Source organism: Oncorhynchus masou, chromosome 10, assembly GCF_036934945.1.
Source record: "Oncorhynchus masou masou isolate Uvic2021 chromosome 10, UVic_Omas_1.1, whole genome shotgun sequence".
NCBI classification, from domain to species: Eukaryota; Metazoa; Chordata; class Actinopteri; order Salmoniformes; family Salmonidae; genus Oncorhynchus; species Oncorhynchus masou.
The window spans coordinates 41426245-41441895 of record NC_088221.1 but is presented as its reverse complement, the minus strand read 5'-3'; the positions used below and the strand labels follow the sequence as shown (position 1 = coordinate 41441895).

General features: G+C 43.4%; 2 protein-coding genes across 3 annotated transcripts in view; both read left to right on the top strand.

Annotated features, from left to right (window-relative positions):
• The first annotated feature begins 2870 nt into the window (after window positions 1-2870).
• tmem177 (transmembrane protein 177) lies at window positions 2871-4239 on the top strand. The gene has a single exon (XM_064976818.1). It carries the CDS (start codon window positions 2947-2949, stop codon window positions 3877-3879), a length of 933 nt encoding a protein of 310 aa, XP_064832890.1. The 5' UTR covers window positions 2871-2946; the 3' UTR covers window positions 3880-4239.
• Window positions 4240-7128: 2889 nt separating this feature from the next.
• LOC135547638 (tyrosine-protein phosphatase non-receptor type 4-like) overlaps window positions 7129-15651 on the top strand; it is a 114086-nt gene continuing 105563 nt past the window's right edge. For both annotated transcript variants that reach the window (XM_064976817.1, XM_064976816.1), the window contains exon 1: window positions 7129-7551. The gene's annotated coding sequence lies outside the window, so the exon portion shown is untranslated. The remainder of the gene's footprint in view (window positions 7552-15651) is intronic.

The following is a 15651-nucleotide window of genomic DNA, read 5'->3' as shown; positions in this document are numbered from 1 at the left end:
ACAGCGCCGCCAGTCTGCCCAGCGCCGACAGCGCCGCCAGTCTGCCCAGCGCCGACAGCGCCGCCAGTCTGCCCAGCGCCGACAGCGCCGCCAGTCTGCCCAGCGCCGCCAGTCTGCCCAGCGCCGCCAGTCAGCCAGGATCTGCCGGAACCGTCAGCCAGCCAGGATCTGCCGGAACCACCAGCCAGCCAGGATCTGCTAGATTCATCAACCTGCCTGAGCTTCCCCTCAGTCCCGAGCTTCCCCTCAGTCCCGATCTTTCCCTCAGTCCCGATCTTCCCCTCAGTCCCGATCTTCCCCTCAGTCCCGAGCTGCCCCTCAGTCCGGAGCTGCCCCTCAGTCCGGAGCTGCCCCTCAGTCCAGTGGGGCCCGTTGTTAGGGTTCCTAGGCCAAGGTTAGCGGCGAGGGTCGCCACTCAAGGGACGCTAAGGAGGTGGACTAAGACAATTATGGAGTGGGGTCCACGTCCAGCGCCAGAGCCGCCACCGCGGACAGATGCCCACCCAGACCCTCCCCTATAGGTTTAGGTTGTGCGGATGTGAGCTGGGTGGGCATTCCATGTTGTGTGTCTGGTTTGTCTATTTCTATGTTTGGCCTGATATGGTTCTCAATCAGAGGCAGGTGTTAGTCATTATCTCTGATTGGGAACCATATTTAGGTAGCCTGTTTTGTGTTTTTGTGGGTGATTGTTCCTGTCTTTGTGGCACCAGATAGGACTGTTTTGGTTTTTTCACATTTCTTGTTTTGTAGATTGTTGTACTTTCATCTTTATTGAAGATGCACAAAACTAACCACGCTGCATTTTGGTCCGCCTCTCTTTCCCCAGAAGAAAACCATTACAATGCCGACTAAGTAATGTATGTTCCTTGCATCACATCCACCTAGTTACATTTAATTTGCATCTCCTGCATACTCCAACAACACCATAAACATCTCATAACAGCTCGCAGACATTTTGGACATTTATTGAGCACATCATTAGCTCAGGGCCTGAACACATATTCCTACACGGATCAATGTGTGTCTGGCAGTAATAATGCATGAGAAGTGTGTTATGCACACTGTAATTACCCAGATGCATGAGGTTGGTAAATACCCAGAAAAAAAGAGAAAAAGAACCGGTTGATAATCAAGCATTCTCTACCCATCCCGCCCACAGCGACAGGCAGCTCCAGCAAGTCTGGAGGAGAACAGGGAACAACAGTGATATGGGAGCCTGGAAAGCTAAATGATTCATATCAGGCTATGACTCTGAAAATGTAAGATAAATAGAGAGGATGGAACATTTTCTCTGTGACACACACACACACACTAAATATAGTAATATGTGTCATTTATAACAGCCCCTATTAGAACTATTTACAAATGCCTCTGTCCTTCCTTCGGTGAGATCTAATAGGCTGATACTGTGCCTTTGCTTTGCACTTATTTGAAGCTGTGGTAAAATGGAGTAGCCCCTATATTAGAACACTTTACAAGACCTCCTTCCTTCAGAGGTCTAATAAACTGATACTGTACATTTGCTTTGCACTTATTTGAAGCGGCGGTAAAATAGAGTATGCCCCCTTGTGGTCAAGTGAATAACGTGACACGTATATGAAACTCTTCCAGCAGACTACGATAGCAAAACATGAATGCATTAAAATTACACTACTTTAACCCACTATGCAGTGTTTGATATTCTTACAGCGTAAACAGATTGACGCACTTGTCACTGATTAACGTAGTGACGAGACATTAACGTAAAACTATCGTAAAAACAGTTGCTTTACGGCGTTGTTGCTTTCGTAATAACCTGTTTCCACTATATAGCACAGCAACAAAGTCAAAATGTCTATACATTTATGAAAAATCAAATTAGCTTTTTGGTGTTAATTTAAGGTTAGCAGCGTGGTTGAGTTTAGGGTTAAGGTTAGGTTTAAAATCACATTTTTAAGAAGTTAAATTGTAGAAATAGGCGGGGTGTACGACTTTGTGGCTGTGGTAATTAGTGACGACCCTTTTTTGTCCAGTTGCCCTTACACAGATCCATCCATGTGAGTTATCCAAACGTTTTATGAAACGCAACATTACCTGTTGGTTCAGTGTGTGTTTTCAAGCTGTTAGTATTGCTTCACTTGCCTGGCAGTCATGCACAGCTATCGTTATTTTATTGAGATTTCTGTGCTAGCTATGCTAACCAACGAGCCAGCCAGCTAACATAATAATCTGGCTTCTAGTTGCACACGTATCCATTGCATTTTGGATTTGACCAACAGGATAACATAATTGCCAATTGGAACATTAGTGTGAGACTTTGTTACATTTTCAGCAGACGCGTTTATCCAGAGCGATTAAGGTTGGCTACTTTGCTCAAGGGCACATCGACCAATTGTTCAACTGTGTAACTTTTTATTTAACTAGGCAAGTCAGTTAACACATTCGTATTTACAATGACGGCCTACACATTAGTCTGCTCTGGGATTCGAACCAGCGACCTATCGATTACTGGCTCTTAACCGCTTGGCTACCTGCCGCCTTTATTACACGATGCACTGTTGTCATCAAGTTCAGGTAGTCTGGATGAATTCTAGGACCCCATACATTCTCAACACATCCCTATGAGAATGTGTTGTATGCAATCACAGTAGAATAAAAACAGTTCAGTCCTCATGGTTCCCCAACTTCTCACAGAGAGCAGTGTTTTCCCTGTATTCATTTAGCCCTATATTCATTTAACTCCCTATCCTTGCCACCACTGCTGGGGGAAAAAATCCTAGGGGAAAACACTGGAGAGTATGTATTTGTTATTCCTAAAACAAGAGTAGGCCTATTCACTAACAGTATTTTGTCATCACTCATTCAGCCAGGTCAAACCTGCTTTGTCAGATATAAAACTATTAACATTATAATTCTGTTTCTCTGCAGATCCATCCCTCTGAAGTCTGTGTCTAACAGATTACGACCATGGCGTCTCCATTTCTGAAGTATGCCGTGATGGTACAGAAGTACCGGACTCCGCTGCTCATCGCTGGGTGCAGTGGGGTGTTTGCGGCCCAAATGTTCTACCACTTATTCCCAGAGAACACTTATAGGAAGCTGTATCAGGCCTGGAACAAAGGAGAACCAGCCAGCCTTTCTGAGAAGCTGGAGAGCCTCTTCAAACAGGTGCTGAAGGATTCTGATGTGGGCGACCCTGATGGTTATAGTGCCTTCGCGTCGTTTGGCTTCCACCCTGTTGGGGCTGGTGTACCCTGGCTTCCCTCCGGTGCCCAGATTGGCATCCCTGCCAACTTCAACAGCACGCTGGACGACCCGGCTGGCATCACAAACCGCAGCATACTCATCAATGGAGAGAAGGTGGAGTGGGACAGTGTCATCGGCACGGCCCTGAAGGATGCTCTAGTGTTCTCCCCAGAGGCTCAGAAGTTTGCCGTGGCGAGGGAGGTAGCTCGTCTTGAGGTGGGCGGGCCTGTGCTGAATGCGGCTGTAGCTCCATTCTGCTTGGCCGGAGTGATGGTCTACTCGGTGACCCTGAAGCAGATCTTCAGGCTCCACATTGGGCCTGTGATCTTCAGGGGCGTAGTGAATGTTGTGGCGCTCGGCCTGGGCGCTGTCTCTTACTTCCTGACTTCCGACGCTGTCAGCCAATGGCTGGATTACAAATCAGACCGCCGTGCTGCAGGCCTGTCCAAGATCTATGCCAAGGGAGGGGTGGAGTTCTACAACAAGATCCTCTCCCGGAACAAGACGCTACGTTCGCTGATGGGCCAGAAGGGGGAGGAGATGTACGCGCCCAGTGGCAACCTGTTCCCTGCTCACCTGCTAAGACTGAAGCACGCTCCCTACACCTCCAGGAGGGATGGCATTGTGGGCCTACTCAAGGAAGAGAAGGCCTAAAAAGGACATTGGAAGCCCAGTAATCTCCGCACCAAGAACCAAATATCACGTGAGCTTTGACCTCTGACCAGCTACTGGTAAAGTCTGACACGAGACTGGAAGCCCAATGCTGTTTGTGCAAGTTTTCCAACAGGTATTATTTATGGAATCACAATTACTGTGAGGAAAAAGGAAATTTCAACCACATGTAACATTGCCTGAATAATGACAGTTATACTTGACCTTGTTACTATCGTTTCTCTTATCAGTGACCTCAATTTGAGCACAAATTTGCCTAAAATTGGTCGACATGGTGAACCTGCACTTTTGTGTTGTAAAATACATCAGGGCAAGGCGCAATAAAAATATTTCATAACAATACCAATTTGACAAAATGTGTGTTATGTTTAAACATGTACAGCTGACTTGTGTGAGATGAAATTGTTGTGAATGTTTAACCACAAATAAATAGCCTTTGGCTATTGTGTAGAGAGAGACAGTGTGTGTGCGTGAAGGAAATCAAGAATCAGTTGCGTTTTAATGAACCCATCGTTTTAAAGCAATTTGCTTGGTGATACAGATCTTAATCTCCCGAGTCTCCACATTTAGCAGTTGTCTGCATATGAAATTGGAAACCTAATCTAGTTTTTTAATCACATCTCACACGTCTGAAGCCCTGTGGCGTTCTACAAAAAGAACCAAGTAATTAACATTGTGACAGAGTGACTACTGCGGAGCAAAGCTGAACCTAGAGACTAATAGCATTGTCAAATGAAAGTGCATCTCAATGGCACTTAATCTCGGTCTAAATCATAGAGCCAGAACAAAATCCACACTAGTCACAGCAATGACAGTGTCTTTTTAGCTTTGATAGTGAGGCTCTTATGGGCTATATACGAATTCCTGTGTTTGTGATTACAAAAAACTCCATTTTATGCAACGGAAAACTTGTTTAGGAAAATGACACAATTCTCCACCCAACTTCTATGGAAATGCGATTGGGCCGTTCTCCACAGAAACTAATTACAGCACTGTACTGGGCTACCACCAATGGTACCCACAGACTGGGTGGAGATGACATGGGGTACCACTAATTTGTGACAATAGATACTCTACAATTCACAGTTTAAAAAAAAATCACATGCAAATAGCATTTATCTTTTCAAATATATTCTCAGTTTCTTTACATACCACTTCACCAGTATGAGAGAAAATAATTTATCACCACATCAGTCATTGCTAACTGCATACATGGAGTGTCAACAGAAGTGGGAGGATCAAGAAGGAAGTACACTATATATACAAAAGTATGTGGACACCCCTTCAAGTTAGTGGATTTGGCTATTTCAGCCACACAAGTTGCTGACAGGTGTATAAAATGGAGCACACAGCCATGTAATCTCCAAAGACAAACATTGGCAGTAGAATGGCCTTACTGCAGAGCTCAGTGACTTTCAGCGTGACGCCGTCATAGGATGGCACTTTTCCCACAAGTCAGTTCGTCAAATTTCTGCCCTGCTAGAGCTACCCCAGTCAACTGTACGTGCTGATATTGTGACGTGGAAACGTCTAGGAGTAACAACGGCTCACCATGTGTAATGCCAAGCGTCGGCTGGAGGGGTGTGAAGCTCACCGCCATTGGACTCTGGAGCAGTGGAAACGTGTTCTCTGGAGTGATGAATCGCGCTTCACCATCTGGCAGTCCGACGGACAAATCTGGGTTTGAGAACGCTACATGCCCCAATGCATAGTGCCCACTGTAAAGTTTGGTGGAGGAGGAATGATGATCTGGGGCTGTTTTTCCTGGTTCGGGCTAGGCCCCTTGTTCCAGTGAATGGAAATCTTAATGCTACAGCATACAATGACATTCTAGACGATTCTGCGCTTGGGGAAGCTAAAAACAAAACAGTTCCAACATGAAAATGCCCCCATGCACAAAGCGAGGTCCATACAGAAATGGTTTGTCAAGATCGGTGTGGAAGAACTTGACTGGCCCGCACAGAACCCTGACCTCAACTCCAAACACCTTTGGGATGAATTGGAATGCTGATTGTCAGCCAGGCCTAATAGCCCAACATCAGTGCCCGACCTCCCTCATGCTCTTGTGGCTGAATGGAAGCAAATCCCCGCAGCAATGTTTCCAACATCTAGTGGAAAGCCTTCCCAGAAGAGTGGAGGCTGTTGTAGCAGCAAAGTGGGGACCAACTCCATATTAATGTCCATGATTTTTGGAATGAGATGTTGGACGAGCAGGTGTCCACATACGTTTTGTAATGTAGTGTAGTTGTATGGAAATCAAATCAGCTAATTGGGCAGATTTGTTACCACTTAAGACCATTTTGCTGGCTGATTGGGCTGCACGACAAGTTGATTGTGGACAACTATAGCATTTTAACTAAGCCTAACCCTTTTCCGAACCTGATTCTCCTAACCTGCCAAGTTAATTATCCTAACCGGACACGTTAATTATCCTAAACTGCTACGCTATATTAGTTCACTTAACCTGTTATATTAACATTAAGTTAACATTAAATATTTAATTGAAGCTGACCCGCAGTGCACCTGCTTATGGCTGGTCTAACCAATAATGGAGACTTGACATTGCACCCATCGTTGTTGATCCAACCATTGATTCTACTGCACCCATCACTGTTGACCCATCCAGTTATTTTGCAAAGCCCACTTTCAGACACCAAGTATGTAGGTACCCATACTTGCCCCATCATTGGTCGCAGTGATATGGAATTAAGGGGGTAGTACTGTTCTTGTTTGGACCACATGATGTCACCACAGCCCAAATTTACATTTTACTCTACAGTCGCATTGCCTGGCCACAGTGGTGTATTGTTAATACAGTTCATTCACAGTCACAGGCCTAGATATTTCCTGAATTTAGGGCAATAAACTAATTTAGGCTAATTCTGACCAACAATGGAATATTGCATATCCTGTGGCTAAAATTAACTGAGGCAATGGTGTCGCTTCCTCGCCACTGACTACCGGTATTCTACTCCACAGTGTTGCATTTAGATTCAGTGACCTTGGCTGCACAATGTTCTAAGGTGATGCCACAGTTCTCACAATACATTTGGTAAATCTATAAAACCGGCAAAATACCAATAGCATGGCATGAAAAGTAGTGGAAAAATTACAGGAATGCTCACTCGCGGTTTAACCAATTAAAACCGCGCCTCCATTGTCCTGTGACTCCACCCCGGTGCACTGGTGGCGCTACGGAGATGGCGCCGGTACGTTGCTATGCTGTTGCCTCTGCTGCACTCAGCGTGCATTGACAACGGACTCCGCTGAGAAAGTCAGAGACGCTATTCGGAAATCCGGAATACACCCCCCCAACATTTATGTCGCTCATACCCTCTCATTTACAAATCAAAGGAATTGTAAATATCATTCACTCGGTCTGAGATGCCTGCTGGTTCGCTGTAAGCCAATGGTTGCTGTATCTTGTCTGTGGATTATTCGTCGCCGAACAAGTCGCGGATTCAAACTAGTAAAGGGCCCGCAGACAGTTGAATGTATGAAGCTGAAGGATCGGAGTGATAAAAATGAGGTTTTGTCGGAGTTCCCAGCGGGTGAACTGAACTTGGATTTTCAGTCCCTCACCCTAAACTCATTTCCCGTTGTAAGAAAACCATATTCCTTAAAAACTGGACGCCTCTGGAACTGTTTATGACGGTAAGATATTTGGCCGACTGGCTACAGTACCTAGCTAAGCGATAGCGTTACTCGTTAGAACCACATTGTACTGAAAAGTAATGCAGCTTGTTAGTTACTGTACAGTAAGTTAACGTTAGATGGTTATGAACTGACTAGCTAACGTTAGCTAGCTAAATTACTAGGTGATTTTTGCTGTCCATAAACCCAACCAAAATATAGCTAAATGTTTTGCTAACTTATCTAGTTGCACTTTTGAATTGTCCTATACTCACGTCCAATGTAGGCTATGCCTTTTTTAAATATAATTTTTTTATTGGAAATGAAAATAAACTGTTCTACTGTCACTGTAACGTTAACGGTATTCACATGACTTCAGCTAATGTTAGATTTAGCCAGCTCAAATTTGACAGATTATGGAAGGAGAATAGCGAGCTAACAGTATTTAGCTAATCCAATTCTGGATCATGTTGGAACTAGCTAACTGTAGCTAGTTAGGCAGTTGACTAGATATTTATAATTTTAATTACGCAGCTAGCTAAAAGTTAATTATAAAGCTAGCTTAATTAACCCATTCTGAAATAGCCTACAGAGGCTAAATTGTCATAATTTGCATCCAGTTACTGTATCCGCATGGCCCACTATCACCAAAGACAGTACAGTATGTGATCACTCAACTGTTCAACCAGGTTGCAGTTGCCTTGTACTGACAGCTGTATCAGTCCTGTCACTTTCTTGTTGGTCATTTTGAAATAACATTAGGGAGAACTAACGTTACAAGCATTTGTCAAGGGTTTCCTTCCTTCTGATATTACTGAGGGCTGTTTCAAATTAGTAAATCGATGGTTAATCTGTCATTTCTGAATTTGGACATAATTAAAATTATGTAGCTAGCTAATGTGGTCTGCGTTTACAATTACTTAATCGTCAGACATGACACATTAATGTTTGTGGAAGCCCATCGAGAGTGTAATTTACCTGGATTGAGTTCAGCCTGCGAGCTCGAACATGTCACTACGTGAAAACAAATTGAATGTCCGAGTTCAGCCTGAATGAATGATCGTCTACATCACAAGACCTGACCTCTCACTTGTCGCAAATGTCTACTGGTTGGCTTTCTCAGGTCCCCGAATCTCATTCAATCGAACCTATTCCTCCCTTACACGCTGAATGACGGGCTGCTTTATAGTCCAAAGAGGACCTCTGTATTTTTCCTGTCCTCGTTTCATTAATCTAATAAGGCCCCCATAGATTGCTACTTTGCTTCACAAAATCATAAAGAGATCATGTCCAGGATTCAGAGAGAAATCAGATTCATGCCAAAGTGTGGATTTACATTAGTCAAACATGTCTAGTGAGTTCTATCTCTGTTCAACATCAGATTTACAACGTTTTTGTTTATGCTAGCCTTGGATGTGGTGTGGCCAATGCCACATTCCTGCTGCATGTGTGGAGCTATTATCATACCTTTAAAAAAAAACATAGTATATAGACAAAGACATTCCAACTATACAGGAAGCTAATCCATATTGCACATAGTGGTGCACACTTGATTAATGCAATGATTCACAATTGTGTGGATATTTTAAAAGCCTTTCATTAAATTGGGCTAACAGAGCAAACCTGATGTTTGTCTATTGGCATTAAGGTAATTCTTGCATGGACATGTGGTGTGGTAGAGCTGTTGTCGTTAAACTACCACTCAGAGGGGTGTATGTGGTGTAGATATGTTGTGTGGGATACATCTCTTAAAGATATGTATCCTGGACCTAGTTTGTGTCGTCAAAGTAGTGTTGTGTAAAGAAGCCATAAGAGACTGTGACTGTCTGTGTCAGCAGAGATGCCTCTGTGTACACTAGAATAAAACCTTTTTATGGGGACCCAGCTGGTAATCGAAAAATGGCCAGTGGCGAGAGCCATGGCTTAATAGGTTGTGTACCGGAACTGGGCATCCTTGGATTGGAAGTGGAGTGTGGGTGGGGTATTGGGACTGGGGGTAGAGGGAGAGGAGGAGGGGGGGGAGGGGGGGAGGGAGGGTCCCAGGTGCGGGGATAATTGGGATAGACTACACCTGCTAACATGAGCATTGGCGAATCCACAGGGAGATTGATGGGACACAGCGAGCTAATCTACAATGAAGTAGGCTAACATTACTGCTGGGACGACAGTAACAAAGCTAAAGAGGCAGAATTTGTAGCCCTATTATGCTCACAGAATGGTTTTTGTGTTTATTTGACGACTGCAATGGGAATACCATTGTCATCCTTGTTTCAGTTTATCATAAGTGAAAATACAGCTATAGGTTGGGGATGAGATAAACCTGTGATCGTAAACCATGTCCTCTTGGACAATCCCTAGTCTAGTGGATGATCTACCTACACCAATCAGTCAATACATTTCAACCCAGGTAAACTACTCTGAGAAGGCAGCAGCTCCAAGACTGACACCTGTGTTGACTTGGCTCAGGACCACCTCTGTTTGAGACACGAGGCATGCTAACAGGAGACAGCTCTTAGCTCTGACACTTTCTGTTTAGTTAGCCCTGCAATGAAAGCCACATGCTTGCCCTGGGTGTTACAGCAGTGTTGTCATGTGTGCAGCACACCCTGTCAGCACCCCTTGCAGAGACAGCCTGTGTGGCAATCCATAAGGAAGGGCCCGTCGGGTCGGCCGGCCGGATATCACACCCGTTTCAGCAAATCTCTAAAAGGCAAAACACAGCTGTGTTTACACTCCCATCTCTCACAGCCTCACATCTCAGAATCAAATGTGTTTTGGCTAATCTTTTCATTTCCTAACTCTGTGATGATCGCTGGATTGCCAGCTAAATGAAGGGTATTCATCAGCTAAGCGACAGTCCACAGAGGGATGAGTGACAGCTGGTTCTACACTCCTGTTTGTACTGGACTACACTGTGCCTTGAAATGAAACATTACTTCCTGATATAACAAAGTTTAATCCACAACTGGCTTTAACTCTTTATCCTTCCCATTTCCCCAAATCAGCTTCTTCATTCTTGGAAGAGGGATCAGAATAGAAATACCCTTTTACCAACAACCACAACAAACCTCAGACAATTAACAGAACCCCATTCTCCAGGGCAGACGATGGTAGGCTTCACATTAATCAAAGATCCTAATTGGAGCATAGTGTAACAGCTTTATGCTCTAAAACACAGGCGTGGTAGGGTGGGAAGGTTCAACCAGTCCTTTCATTCAGAACCTATTGTTCGTTCACAGGCCTGTTGTCTCTTTTGCACTGGACAGATGCATAACCAATCAGATGAAATAGAATTTTTGCTGCATGTTAATGATGTTATTGGTTACTCACCTGTTGTACATATTTAAGTTGTTGAAAAGTGTGGTAGGGAGAGACAAACTGTAGGAGCTTCTGACCACCTGCTGTCAACTGAATTGAACCTGCTCAATGCACCTACTCCCAGGTTGAACATTTGTGATTATATTGTTGGAGATGCAGCATTTAGTTCAGAGCAATTCCACAGTAAAGGAATTACCACAGAACATGGTTAGCTTTAGACTTGATTTACAGAGGGGTAATTCCACGCAAATGGAATTACTCCTAGACTCCTATTTTTCACTTTAAGATGTATGCCAAACAAAACATTGATTTAAAAGTTTAACAAACCATACAACACAATGACTACTTTCAATAATTTACACAAAAAAATCAAGTTTGGTAACATAATTATGGTAAAATCCATAGAATTTGGAATGTAATAGGATCTCTGTGGTTTAATCTCACTGTTTTAAGGTTTCCAAACTTGAGCTGCAACATTCTTCCTGTAAATGTATTTTTGTAAAATCTTCAGTGGAAAGGTACATTGTAAAGTGAAAAATCTTGAGTCTCAGTGTAATTCCGTTACCATGGATTTGCACTTCTATTCCCAGCCAATGATTATTTAGGGTGCACCACTGGGACAAGAGAGGATTGCCTCATGACTGATACACCACCAGTAGGGAATTGAGAGAATGAGAAGAAATCACCTATAAAAATCCACAGCTATTGCAGTGGGAAGTCCCAATCTGGAACACCCTTTGTGTTAAAGTCCAGCCCTGAAAGATAGACTGTTCTGTTTGCCTAGATTGGATACAGGGAGTTAGAATCTGCGTGTGCTTGTTGGAGACGGTAGTGCACTATTTCATAGTGAATAGACAGTTTGTCAACCCCCATCTAGTGGTTCTACTGAGCAAGTTGGCGATGCCTGTTGCCCAGTACACTGCCCACTGTGCTAGACCATAAGAAGGTGATCTGCTCCAGCTGTGAGGGTTCATATTGGGCACTACAGACAGTGTGACTCAAACATCCTCACATCATCCAGGTCAGATTAAGAGATTACGGGCCCTGGGGGCTGCCTGCCGTAACATAGCGGTGCTCTGGGTCATGGCTGAGTTTGTGGTGGCTTAGAAAATAACAGGTACGAACATTAAAGGATTAGCATGATCTGTGGTGATTACTGTATAGGGAAGGTTAGGGCCTATTAATGGACTAACAACGGGGAAGAAGAGGGCATGTCACCATCCATGCCTATGAAAACATAAATAGAGTGAGCTTTCTTCCATTTTCTGTTATAGTGCATCAGAAAGCAAAGGTGAAGTGTAGCCATGATATTCCACATGAAAAGAGCACACAGAACATGGTTCATCTTAGATTTGATTTATAGAGGGTGGTGCCTCTTTCTGAAGCCTTTGTGCAGTATACTAACATTGAGTTGGATAGCAGGCTTTGGCCGCCTCCCAATTGACATCCTATGGGCCTTGGTCAAAAGTAGTGCATTACATAGGGAATAGGGTGCCATTTGAGATGTAGATTACAGTGCATTCGGAAGGTATTCAGACCCCTTCACTTTTTCCACATTTTGTTACAGCTAGAGATGCACAGATATTACATTTTTGGCCGATACTGATATCCAATATTTTCTTTGCCCCAAAAAATTATAGTGATATTTTACATTTTAGTAGCCTTTTAAGCATTCCAGTACTGTTAAATAGTTACACACACACACACACACATGGACACAGTAGTCTAAGGCACTGCATCTCAGTGCAAGAGCCATCATTACAGTCCCTGGTTCCAGGCTGTATCACATCCAGCAGTGATTTGGAGTCCCATAGGGCGGCGCACAATTGGTCCGGGTTTGGCCGGGGTATGCCATCAATTTGTTCTTAACTGATTTGCCTAATTAAATACAGATTAAATACAGGTTACTCACTCTCACACACTCACACACACACACACACTCTCTCTCTCTCTCTCTCTCTCTCTCGCTCTGACCAAAACGTTATTTTGTTGGCATTTACTTATGTCCCTATGACCAGTAAAACTTAATCAAAACATATTTCTTTCACTTACTTGCTGTGCTGTTTCATTGTTCAGTCATTTCAGTCTCAACCAGGATTTCATCATACATGTCAAGCAGTGAAGTTTCAGCTCTGTCTGTAGCCTCTCTTCCTCTGTGCACACGGTCACTGTGTCCATTTCCATCTTGTCCAACTGTTTATGTAACATTTCACATAAACCCTGTTTCTTGTCTGCATCGAAGTAGCGGTCCTTGTACCTAGCATCTAGCATGGTGGTAACACAGTAAATAGGCTCAGAGAGAATGCCTGTTAAAGAAGTAGCAGTCCTTGTACCTAGCATCTAGCATGGTGGCAACACAGTAAAGAGGCTCAGAGAGAATGCCTGTTAAAGAAGTAGTGGTCCTTGTACCTAGCATCTAGCATGGTGGCAACACAGTAAAGTGGCTCAGAGAGAATGCCTGTTAAAGAAGTAGTGGTCCTTGTATCTAGCATGGTGGCAACACATTAAAGAGGCTCAGAGAGAATGCCACTGAATCGCTTGTTCACAGCCTCTAGTACTTTTCCAAGTTTTAACCCCACGGTCTGTTGGCAGTTTTGTTGAGCAGGCCTTTCAATGCCATGACAGAGGGTATCACGTCTGCTGCAGACACAGGCGATGAGCTTATTTCTCCAGTCAGTTGTTCGAATGGCACTAGGAGTGTGTTCATGTTTCAAACATGTTCTCATATGCCATTGAAATGGCAGCAGCGGTATGAGAACCAGCACATTCTTGAGCAATACGGCTTTCCTCAGTACAAATCCTCATCGACCCACTGTGCTGTCACACTCATCATGCCCACGGGGCTCTGCTTTTTGTTCTAAGTAGTCTCTGAACATCTGGAGGTGATGCACTTTCAAATGAGTAATTAGGTTTGTGGTATTGAAAGTTTTCACTTTCACAAATGTTGCATATGGCCTTTTTGTTATCTTGCTTTGAAACTTCAAAATAGATCCACACAGCAGACGTTGTGGGCTGGGTTAGGCCAACATGATGGTTGTCTAGCAATGATCACCAACAAGAATAATGTGCAATGCTGCACAATCATATACCTTGAGTCAATACTAGAAGCACCATTAGTAGTGATTACAGCTGTGAGTCTTTCCGGGTGAGTCTCAGAGATTTCCACACCTGGATTGTACAGCATTTGCACATTATTCTTCAAGTGCTCAAATTTGTTGGTGATCATTGCTAGACAACCATATACCTTGATTTATTGTGTTTTACATTGTTTTATTTTTCATAAATATTTGACGAAGGTTAGAATTTTTCTTCTACTTTTACATTAGTGTTTTGTGTACCGTAATTTCCAGGCTATAAGCCGCTACTTTTTCCCCAGGCTTTGAACCTCGCGGTTTATACAATGACGTGGCTAATTTATGGATTTCTCCCGCTTTCACAAGATTCATGCCGCCAAAAAACTGAGCACCGTCACATAATGTGACGTAAATCGAGCGCGCTCAAACTTCCCATCATTCTGATTACGGTAGTCATTTTGTCACCCTCATCATGGCAAAGACACAGAGTAATGCATATGATGCAGCTTTCAAGTTGAAGGCGATCGATCTGGCTGTTGGAAAAGGAAATAGAGCTGCTGACAGCGTGGATCATTGTCAAAAAATCCACTATCATCAACGGGTTTCGAAAGGCTGGACTGCTGCGTGTTGAAGAGGGCAGCGATCCAACATTGGATGAAGCAATTCTGAGGCTATTCAACTCCGACACTGAAGGAGATGACTTCAGTGGTTTCAGTGCACAGGAGGAGGAAGATAGTGACCAATGACTTTCTTGGTAGGCTACTGTTTACTGCTATTTTTTTTTTAAATTTATTTTGTTACAAGCCATGTTTCGTTTAAAGGCTGTGTAAAGTTGATTTGTTTCAATGTACCAGTAGGCACCTGCGGCTTATTGACATGTGTGGCTTATTTATGTACAAAATACATATTTAAAAAAAATTCAGTGGGTGCGGTTTATATTCAGGTGCGCCTAATAGTCCAGAAATTATGGTAGCTTTAAGAAACATTTTTAAAAAAACATTTTTAACTAGGCAAGTCAGTTAAGAACAAATTCTTATTTACTATGACAGCGGGTTAGCTGCCTTGTTCAGGGGCAGAACAACAGATTTGTACGTTGTCAGCTTGGGGGATTTGATCTTGCAACCCTTCGGTTACTAGTCCAACGCTCTAACCACTAGGCTACCTGCCGCCCCGTTGACAAAACATTGCAAATAAACACCTCCTGCATTGTTTGCACGAGCATTGCAAAATAAATGTACACATACATGTTATTCAATCATTTCATCTGAAATGCTCGTGTGCGTCAACAAGCATCTGTGTTGCCAGGCGCTAAAATAGAATTTATAGAACGTGCTACAAGTCCCACCTCTCCCATCTCCTCATTGGTTTTTAAGAGCATATACCCATGTGGGTGATTGAAAGATGAAATAGGTCCACACACCAGTCTAGTTGGTGGCTGTATTGTACCTTAGTTGGTTGACATTCACTGTAGAAGACTGAATGAAGAGAGATTACTAGAACCTCACTAGGTTTCCCATTTTTATTTGTGGATTATTTGTCGCAGTAGAGAACACACGATTTTGTGTGACTCAAAATTCTACAAAAGTCCAGCAAATAAAAGAACATTGTTCATTTCAGGTAAAATAACAACCCAATGTTTATATCCCAGGACAAATTAGCTAGCAACAGTAAGCTAGATATCTAAATGTCCAAGAATGTTTCATATGTGTTTTGACCTGTCCTCAAATGA